Genomic DNA, 10,114 nt, shown 5'->3' with positions numbered 1-10,114 from the left:
ATTTCATTTCTACTTAATGGATGTGTGGAATGGGTGGGATGGGTGGTATGATGTCCCCTTACTGCAATATGTACAATTGGATTGGTGGGATGGGTGGTATGGGTGGTATGATGCCCAGGGCAGCGGGGATGGGGGGCATGACCCCAAATATGATGGGGATGTGGATGGGGATGGGGGGCATGACAGCAAATATGATGGGGATGGGTGGGATGATGCAGACCATGCCTGGGGGAGGGGGTGGCAGGGGCCCTGAACCACTAGCGGACGATGTCTATCGGCCGGTTATCGATATGTTGTCTACTGATACCCCCTCCAGTTTTGTTCCGGAGACTTAGTTCACCGGCGCGGATACTTTCTCTTTTGAGGAGTTGGGGCTATCTCCAGTCAGGGAGACTCCCGATGATGTGGGGACAGCGGCAAGGGGCAGAGGCAAAGGCCGTGGCAGGGGCAAGGGCAAGGGGAAAGGGCTGAGGAGGAGGATGATGAGGAGACGGGAAAGAGGACGGTCTGGAGCGTGTGGGAAAACGTCGCGCTTTCGAAGGCTTGGGTTTCAATAGTCGAGGATCCCTATGTCGGTGCTAACCAGCATATTGACAGACTGTGGCATCGCGTCGCTGAAGCCTACCTCACACGCAAACCGGCTGGGGCGAAGTGTCGCGTGCCCGAACAATGCCGAAAACAGTGGGAGCGGTTGAGGCCTAAGCTTAGTCGATTTGCCAGCCTCTACCAAAACAATCTCCGCCAGGCAACCAGCGGTATGTCCGAGGAGGATGTGAAGAACCGTGCCTTGGCGCAGTACCTCGACAGATCCTTGAAGTTCAAAGATTTCGACCAGTGGGAGGCCTATCTCGTGGTGAAGGATTCCCAAAAGTTTTGTGGGGGTGTCGAATCGGGCTGGCAGAAGCGGACGAAGATCCACGCTTCCGGTGAATACAGCAGCAGTGCTGGTTTGCACGAGCTCCCGGAAGCCGAGGAAGTGTCCCCGCTACCTCAATCAGACTCCCGCCGGCGTCGTCGCCCGATTGGGCAAAAGGCTGCGCAGCGGAAGGCTAGGGGAAGCAGCAGCGGTAGCGGGTCGTTCGAGGTCCAATCGAAGGCCCCTGCTCCCCCAGAAGAGTACGATCGTCTCGCCCGCGCGCAGATAGGTGGCATAGCACGACAGATCCTGTGTGCAAAAGGATGTTGAAGGATGTCATCGATGGATGTCGGCGCGATTTGGGGATGCCACCCATTGGAGATGATGGCCCCGAGATTAGCGACGGGGACGACAGGGGCAGCACGGGCGAGGGCGAGGGCGGCACAGGCGACGAGGACAACGCGGAGTGAGCCGAGTCTAAATTTTCCCATATTATGTTATTTTTATTATGTAATTTTTTTTCTTTTTTATTATGTAATTTTTTTTAATGAAGCATTCGCAATTTTTCCGTATTCCGTGTCAAAATTATAATTCCGTTACCTTTATAAATAATTGTGATTTTTTTATTGCGGGAAGTCCTAGTGGGAAGGGCGATGGGAAGGGCGGATTGTGAAGGGGATGTCCTAGTGACGTGACAGTGAGATGAGAAGTCCTAGTGACGTGACATGAGGTGTTTTTAGGAAGTCCTAGTGGATGTCCGAATGAGACATTCGTGCATTGGAGATGCTCTAAGTTTTTTAATAATTCAGATGTGACAGTTGATAACAAATTTGTATGGCCACGTGACACAACTGGCTATTGGTTTCATCTTGGAACTTCCCCATTCCCATATCTGCCCCTTATTCAATTCCTACTTACTTCATTTAAATACAACTATGCAAGAAAATTGTTTAAAGATCAAATGAAATTCGATTGGGATATTGAGATATTCAGATAAAAACAAAACAAAGTTGTACACTATAGTTACAACATAAACATCGGTCCAAAGAGAAAACAGTCAATTTTGACATGATGAGAACTTAATAATGTTTCAAAAATATCTATGAAATTTTGCAGAAGTATTTAATAATTGAATATTAACAGTCTACGTCAAACATGAATTTCTAGATGTTAAGTAAAAGAAAAAAAAATGAAATGATTTAGAAGAATATAGAAGTGTTGATTGGGGCATGTTTGTGACAGAAGAAGAAGCTGTAGTTTGTAATGGGGAAAAGAAGCCAAAACATAAACAAACAGAGGTGGGTGACATGCTGACACTCAAATCACTTCATTTCATTTTATTTCATTTTTTAGCTATTTATTCACTAACAAAGAGCCTCCACCACCTCTCTCTCTCTCTGTTTTGACAAAATGCTTTATCTGATGAACTGAGATTGGTGGCATTTTGCAAACATAAGGGTGGTGAGTGATTTTTGCATTAGCATTATGTGTAGCCACTCTTTTAATTTATCTTTCATAACTCTAGATTCTTTTCTTTGCCATGGACTTACTTGTTTCAGTTCTTGAATTTATCTTATTTTCTGTTTATTGTTTGATATAGTGTATGTATTGAATTGGATAGTTTCATAACTACTCATATACACCATACATAAGATGAAGAAAATACTTGCCTCAGTTGATGAAGCTGAGATGTTTGGTTAATATTGATTGTGTTTGAGCATACATAATCTCAACTTGTTTCTTCATTCAGGGCACACACACGCGCACACACTGTGTTCTTTGATATGAAAACCTCAAAAAAAGTCTGATCAAGGAGTGGAAACATCCACAGAGAATTATTATGAAGCTATCAACATGTCAATTGAAGACAGCAGCAGCCTAATCGAGCCCAGCTCCGGCTCAATCTCCCTCGACCTATCACTAACCTTCAAGTCGAGCCAGGACGCAGGCGCGGACTCTGTGGGATTCTCCTCATCAAGCACAAGTGGGAGCACGAACGAGCCCCCAATCCGGACCACAGCGCCTTCACCAAGAGCATTCCCGTGCAACTTCTGCCACAGAAAATTCTACAGCTCGCAGGCACTGGGAGGCCACCAAAACGCGCACAAACGCGAGAGAACACTAGCGAAACGCGCTGTCAGAATGGGCGTCTTCTCAGATAGATACGCCGCCCTGGCTCCCCTCCCTCTACATGGATCTCCATTCAAGTGCCTAGGAATCAAGTCACACGCCTCCGCGCACCACCAATTCCGGCCTCTAGTTAGGCCACCAGAACATTCTCGAACCACCCCACGATTCGGAGATGCTTACCTCTTCCAGCCTATCTACATGGAGCAGGAGGAGGAGGAGGAAGGGGATCACCTCGTGTGGCCGGGTAGTTTTTGCGCTGACATGTCCTCGCCTACGAATTTTGTACATGATGCAACTTCACATGTCACTTATCTAGATAAAACAGCAGCATTTGCCTCAGAATCGACGCCAGACCTCACGCTCCGGCTATAAAAGCTCGGTGTCGAGTCAATCAAACTGTAGTGTAGTGTAGTGTAGTGTAGTGTGTGCATCTTTCAGCTTCAATGTGCGAGTGACTCTGGTTTTTTTTCTCAGATAAGTTAGCAAGATTGGCTGAACCTTCTAATTTTCATGAAACTTGATCTGTATAAATGAGATTTGATCATTCCTAGTGATCAGGTAGTCCCTACTTAAAGCATGGAAATTGAGACGCGGACGGTCCGGTATATCCCATGCTACTATATTTCATCAATTGTAGCATCCTAAGCGAGGCGCTACTTTTTTGCACTCGTTTTGAAAAAATAAAGGTGTAGAGTAAGAGAATAACGTATGTTCTTCATATTACTATCTCTCTTACTTTACTTTCGCTCCACTGTAACTATTAAAAATTATGTTTCCAAAACGAGTGCAAAAAAGAAGACAAGGCATAGAGGTAGTACATTTTATGTAAAAACAAATACAATTTTTTTTTAAAATATACACATTTTATTATAGTTATATCCAGTGTATTATATATTGTATCTCTCAATAAACGTTACAAAATGAATATTTTCAAATTTCAACTTCTCCACAAGAGAAAGAACCATATCTCACGCATTTATAAACATCAAGTTAAGGCACATAAACTTACATCTTGATAGCTTTGTAACCATAATCTATGGAATTTTTCACTGCATCCATCACAAGCTGAGTGCATCTACTGGTTTCAGCCCACCTTGTATCTGGTCGAGCTCCAAGGTATTTAACGCCCTTCACAAGCCCGGAGAATTCTTGAATCATCAAGGCTTCCTGTGGCAGCTTTGTCTCCAATCGAACATGTTGAGGCTTCATGTTCCACCCAATATGCAGATTGGCAAACTTAGCACCCAACGTGTAGCTGAATCCAGCAGCAGTCTCTTCGTAAGGGATTATGAAGTCATCGACATTAAGAGTCCCGTTGGAGGCACTTACTGCAAGGCACATGGTTTCATGAGCAAGAAACGAGCAAAAGAAGGTTGCAACAGTTTCCTCCTCGTCCCATAGCATGGAGGCGCTGCACGTTAGGATCACTCCAGCTGAGTTTTTAACGGTGTTGGGTAGAGCAGTCACGGTTGTGGGTAGTTTCTGGTTCATGCTCCACAGTATGGCACCGATGCAGTACCACCCTGCATCACTGAGGGCACCAAGGGCGTCGAGTTCTGGTTTCACTCAAAATGAGGCGGTGGGTGGTACGATGAAGAGCTGTGGATCTGAGAAGCCACAGAAAATATAACTAGCTGATTAGCAGAGATAATGGCATAACATAGTAACTTGAGTTTATTCATATAAATAGACAATGGATTGAAGGGCATAAAAGTACTCATTTTTATACACATAAACAAACAATGAAGTGATAGACAATGAATTGAAGGGCATAAAAGTATTCATGTTATACACATAAACAGACAATGGAGTGAAGGCATAAAAGGATTCATGTTTATACATATGTTAAGAGCATTATCTAGTAATTGGATTTAGAAGCATCCATTTTATACAGATTAAGCTTATAAGAAACCTAATCCTGTCTATCAATCAACCAAAGATCATATCCCCTCAAAGGCTTTGCTAAACTCAGTTGGGCTTAGCCAACAAAAGCGATAATCATCTTCAAATCAAAGCACATTGGCCCCTAATATCATGAAGCGTTTTAAAATTCTTTTTTCCCACAAACTTTATACTTTGCATAAAATATCACGAACTCAAATAGTTGTTGAATTTTTCCACCGGAATATCAGGAAACCTTGCAAAATTTGTTTTTTCCCTCGAACTTTATACTTTGCATAAATTATCACGAACTTAAATAGTTGTTGAATTTTTCCACCGGCGACGGAATCTGACTACATCTCATTTGTCATCACATCACATCAGATATAGTTACTACTAAAAAACTTACAAGGTAGATATAGTTATTCATCTCATTTGAATGTAGTCGGATCCATCACCAGTGGGAAAATGCATCAACTATTTAAGCTCGTGATATAATAAATAATATGTCAGGTTTAAAGTTTGTGGGGAATTTTTTTTTGAAAATTTACACTCCCTCCATCTTAAAAAAATGGATTACTTTTACCATTTGGGCCATCCTCCAAAATTAGTAGTCTAAATATGAAAATTTTACCAATTACACATCACTAATAATATGGACCTCACAATCCACTAACTTTACTTTCACTGTCTTTTTCACTATCTTTCTCTTATTTTTTCTCATTTATCTCTCTTACTTTACTAATTGCACATTAAAACTCGTGTCATTTCCAAGTTTTTCCATTTTTTGAGAACAGGGGGAGTATATAGGATAAGATTGAAATATAAACCTTCCTAAAAGGAGAATGTGAGAACTCAAAATGTGAAATTACCATAAAAAAAAAGAATTGAAATCTAGTACAGTTAGTAGTAAAACCTAATTTGCATATAAATCACCATAAAAGTAAAGCAAAATTCATGAAAATGGAAAGAGTATCAAGCATGAAGAAGCATATACACACAGCTTTAAGACGCCCAAAAACATGGGAATCCGACAGCAGCTCCTTCATTTTGGCAGTCCGCAGGTGATGATACCACATACTGCCATCCATAAACTGCAAGCCATTCCTCCCACACGACTCAAGCATTTCATCGAGCACCTTCACGTCAAGAGCCGTGGGCTTCTCCAGCAGCAGATGCTTCCCCTTTTGAGCAGCCATCAGCGCCCATTTCAAGTGCAGAGTCGTGGACAAAGGCATGTACACCGCATCCAAAAGGGTCGTCCAGCAATTCGCCGTAGCTCCCGTAAAGCTTCACGTTTTCGGGTAATTTGTTGCGGCCCGCGAATTGCTTGGCCTTGTCGATGGAGCACGAGGGCGGCGTTGGGAGATAGAAGGATGGCTCGGGACACATTACTGGCGATCTCGGTGCAGCCCATGATCCCGAAACGAATTGGGTCTTGCTTTTCCGCCATTTTTGTTTCAGTGCGAGGAAATGAAAACTATCAATGCTATCATTCTCATCTTCACCATGCAGCCGCATGTACACTCCCATGCACGTCATCCACACACAAACTCAGCCATGAAGTCAAGAAGAGTTAGTTGATGAGTTTGTTTCAGAGTTAGTTAAATGACAGCTGGCATTAGTTAAAGTAGTTGGTTTTCTGTTAGTTAGAACAAGTGTTAGCTATATTAGCTGCTCTTTGTAATCATTTTAATCAATTCAATAATAATTCAGTTTCTTCTCCAAAATATCTTCTCTTCTCTCTCCCTCGAGTTCTTCATGTTCATGGAGTTCTTCATTCAAAGATCTAATAAAAACGATGAAATTAATTGATTTAGTTTCAGTGTAGACTATGACTATGCGTGGCTAATGTTGTCCACGTTTACTTATCTACACCACACCATACCATTATTTTATTTTACAGTCTTCCATTTTTCTACTGTTTTTTATACTTTCAGTCCTAATTAAGTTGAATCATATTTTTTTTAGAAATTACCTGAAGGTCAAGAAACATGATAAGAACATCTCTTCACCGTAACTAAGTTGAATCATATTTTTTTTTAGGAATTACCTGAAAGTTAAGAAACATGGTAAGAACATTTCTTAGGAAACAGATAATCCAAAGTGTATATTTCTTGTTTATTTTTTGAAAAGCTAAATTTTAAAAAGCAAACAAAAATAACTATTCCATCTGTCCCGATAAAATGACACATATTTTAGTCGATATATGATTTTAAGAGTTGTTAGTAATATGTTTAATTGTAGAGAGAAAAAGAGTGATGTAAAGATTAAATGGAGAGACAAATAGAATTGATTATTTTAATTTAAAAGATAAAAAGTGGTTAGATGTATTAATTATAAAGTGACAATTACTTTATTATTTTTAAAAGGATAAATTACTTAAAACGTCATAAACTTTGGGGAAAGTTTGGTTTTTCCCATAAATTATAAAAGTTGAGCCTAAAGTCATGAACTTTATCGGATCGTGCAAAATTTTCAAACTATCCGACCTGACGACATATTTCCGTTAAAAACTTATCCCACGTGGCATGCCGGAGGCGTGACATGGCAAAATTTCCACACCTTTACCGTTACTATATTATTGCACTGCGATGCTAAGAATGTGAATTTTCTCCTGGTTACTGTCGAACCTCTTTAGAAAATTTAATGAGAAGAAAAAGAGTAATATATAGGTAGTGAAATTGGGAATTTTGGAGAAGAGACAGAGAAGACCGACACTTCTCTTTTGAAGTTGGGGCTGTTTTTCTTAGTTGGCCAATGAAGTTAATCTAGTTGGGATTTGGGTGAAAAGATCTTTGGGTCAAATAATTGATGGTACGGGCCAATGTATATTTCTTCTACGTTTAGTCATTTTTATTTTATTAATTTAATTTTCTCTTATATCCTCTATTTATTCCATTTTCTATTTTATTTTATATTTATTCAACTTATTTAATACTCCCTCTGTCCCATTAGAAATGAAACGTTTTCCTTTTTGGTCTGTCCCATTAAAAATGAAACGTTTCTAAAAATGGAAACAATACTCTCTCTACTTTTTCTTCTCTCTTACTTTACTCTCTCTTCATTAACTCACAAAACAACACTACATAAAATCCCATGCCGAAAAGCAAATGTTGTATATTTAATGGGACGGAGGGAGTATAATTTTTAATCTCCATTTTAAAAATAAATGTATCAACTTAATTAGGACGGGAGGAGACAAGGAGTAGTATAAATATAAATTAAATATTGTGATTGATTCACCAACCTAGGGTTGTGGGCAATACAGCCATAAATCTAAACAGCAATTTGATAGTATATGCATATATCAGTTTATCATGTGAAGTCATTAGAGCATCTGCATACATGCTCTTGCCAAAGAGCATGAATGTGGGCCCTGACCCACTTTTATTCATTTTTTTATTTCTTGTTCTTCTGCAAGAGCACTACACCCACATTCATGCATTTCCGCAAGAGCATGCTCAAGGGTCCCACATTTCTATTATTCAATTTAAATAAAAACATTTTCACAATATTAAAATGCATTAAAAACACCCGAACTACTATTACAAATTACAAAAAAAAAATAAAAATTACATAATTAAAATCCTAAAAATTTAAAATTAAATACTTACAACCCTAAAAATTAAAAATTACATAATTAAAATCCTAAAAATTGAAGTTGAGAGAGTTGTTGTGTGTAGTGTGATTTTTTGTGTTGAAATGGGAGTATTTATAGACGAAAGTGTGAATTTTGGGATAAAAATAATGAAAAAGTAAATTAAAAGTGTGGAAAAAATGGATATATTTTATTGGGAAGTGGGAAAATATTTTTTTTATTAAATCTGAAATTTTCAGATTTTTTTCGAATTTTAAAAAAATGATAAACGACCAATCAGAGCATGCCACGTCGGCTGCTCGTGCTCTTAGCTAAGAGCATGGTCGTTGATAAGGCTCATTTCATGCATCAGTTATGGGGTTAAATTCTGTGATTTTCATGAACTAACACGTGTTTATAAGTTTAGGTGCGTAGAGAATCTGCCAGACCCAGGAAACGGATGAAAATTTTACCTGGCAGAGGAAATCGAAGGAAAATGGAGTGAAGAAGTCAGCTTGCAACCTGACCCAGGGGATTACAGGCGGGAGCAGCTGTGAGTAGAAAAGCATCTTTTGAAGGATTTTCTAGGAAGGGAAAAAATGACAAATCATCAAGGAAAAGTACCCTAGAAATCCGAGCCTCAACTATAAATAGAGACACAACATGAAGAGAGGCATCATCAAGCTCACACATTCACTTTTCGCTCTTAGCTCATTTCTCTTCGCTTCACACACACATATTTTTCTGTGCACTTAACATCAATGGGTTAAATTCTGTGAGTTCGTGGCTTTATTTTCTGTCGTTTTTGAGCCGAGACTTCAACATTTTGGAAGCTTGGCGTCTAATATTTCTGTGTTGACTCTTAATTTAGTAGCTATGAAAGTTTCTGTTTACTGTTCAGCTGTTTTTTATGTTTGATTGTTGGTTTTTACTGAATTGGATGCTTTTCACAATTGATGTTTGATTTGGAGTTGAGATCGGGTTGAATTGTTGTTGAATCGGTTGAATCTAAATTGAGGAGTATGGATTTGAATGTATCGGAGTTGGTTTTTGTTGATCTGAGTTGAATTGTTGATCGGAGTTGTGGATCTGAGACGTGATGTTATGATTTGTTGCGAGCTGCGAATTGGTTGGCTTTGTCGTGGATCGGCTGGCGACGGCGACGAGGGCGGCGTTCGGAGATAGAAGGATGGCTCGGGACACTTTACTGGCGATCTTGGCGCAGCCCATGATCCCGAAACGAATTGGGTCTTGCTTTTCCGCCATTTTTGTTTCAATGCGAGGAAATGAAAACGATGAAATTGATTGATTTAGTTTCAGTGTGAGACTATGACTATGAGTGGCTAATGTTGTCCCCGTTTGCTTATTTACACCACACCATACCATTATTTTATTTTTCAATCTTCCATTTTTCTACTCTTTTTGCCTCAACTAAATTGAATAGTATTCTAACACGAAGGTTAAGAAACACGGTAAGAACATCTCTTAAGGAAACAGATAATCCAAAGTGTATATTTCTTGTTTTTCTTTTTAAAAAGGTGAATTTTAAAAGGCAAACCAAAATAATTATTCCCTTCGTCAATATATGATTTAAAGAGTTATTGGTAAATATGTTTAATTGGAGAGAGAAAAAAAAGTTATATAAAGATTAAATGGAGAGAGAAACA

General features: G+C 39.5%; 1 protein-coding gene and 1 pseudogene across 4 annotated transcripts; one reads left to right on the top strand and one right to left on the bottom strand.

Moving 5' to 3' along the window:
• The first annotated feature begins 2,019 nt into the window (after positions 1-2,019).
• LOC121766577 (zinc finger protein 4-like) lies at positions 2,020-3,569 on the top strand. Of its 4 annotated transcripts, none has more exons than XM_042162849.1 (2): positions 2,020-2,154; positions 2,688-3,569. In XM_042162849.1, exon 2 carries the CDS (start codon positions 2,711-2,713, stop codon positions 3,356-3,358), a length of 648 nt encoding a protein of 215 aa, XP_042018783.1. In that variant the 5' UTR covers positions 2,020-2,154; positions 2,688-2,710; the 3' UTR covers positions 3,359-3,569. The 4 variants fall into 4 exon arrangements, with proteins under 4 accessions (XP_042018783.1, XP_042018782.1, XP_042018781.1 ...); XM_042162848.1 differs by having other exon boundaries at positions 2,040-2,154; positions 2,607-3,569; XM_042162847.1 differs by lacking the exon at positions 2,020-2,154 and adding an exon at positions 2,165-2,317.
• A 422-nt stretch (positions 3,570-3,991) lies between these two features.
• On the bottom strand, positions 3,992-9,802 carry LOC121768012 (annotated as a pseudogene).
• Between the last annotated feature and the right edge of the window lie 312 nt (positions 9,803-10,114).

The sequence above is a fragment of the Salvia splendens genome, chromosome 15, assembly GCF_004379255.2.
Source record: "Salvia splendens isolate huo1 chromosome 15, SspV2, whole genome shotgun sequence".
Lineage (NCBI taxonomy): Eukaryota > Viridiplantae > Streptophyta > Magnoliopsida > Lamiales > Lamiaceae > Salvia > Salvia splendens.
This window is presented reverse-complemented; position numbering and strand designations above follow the sequence as displayed.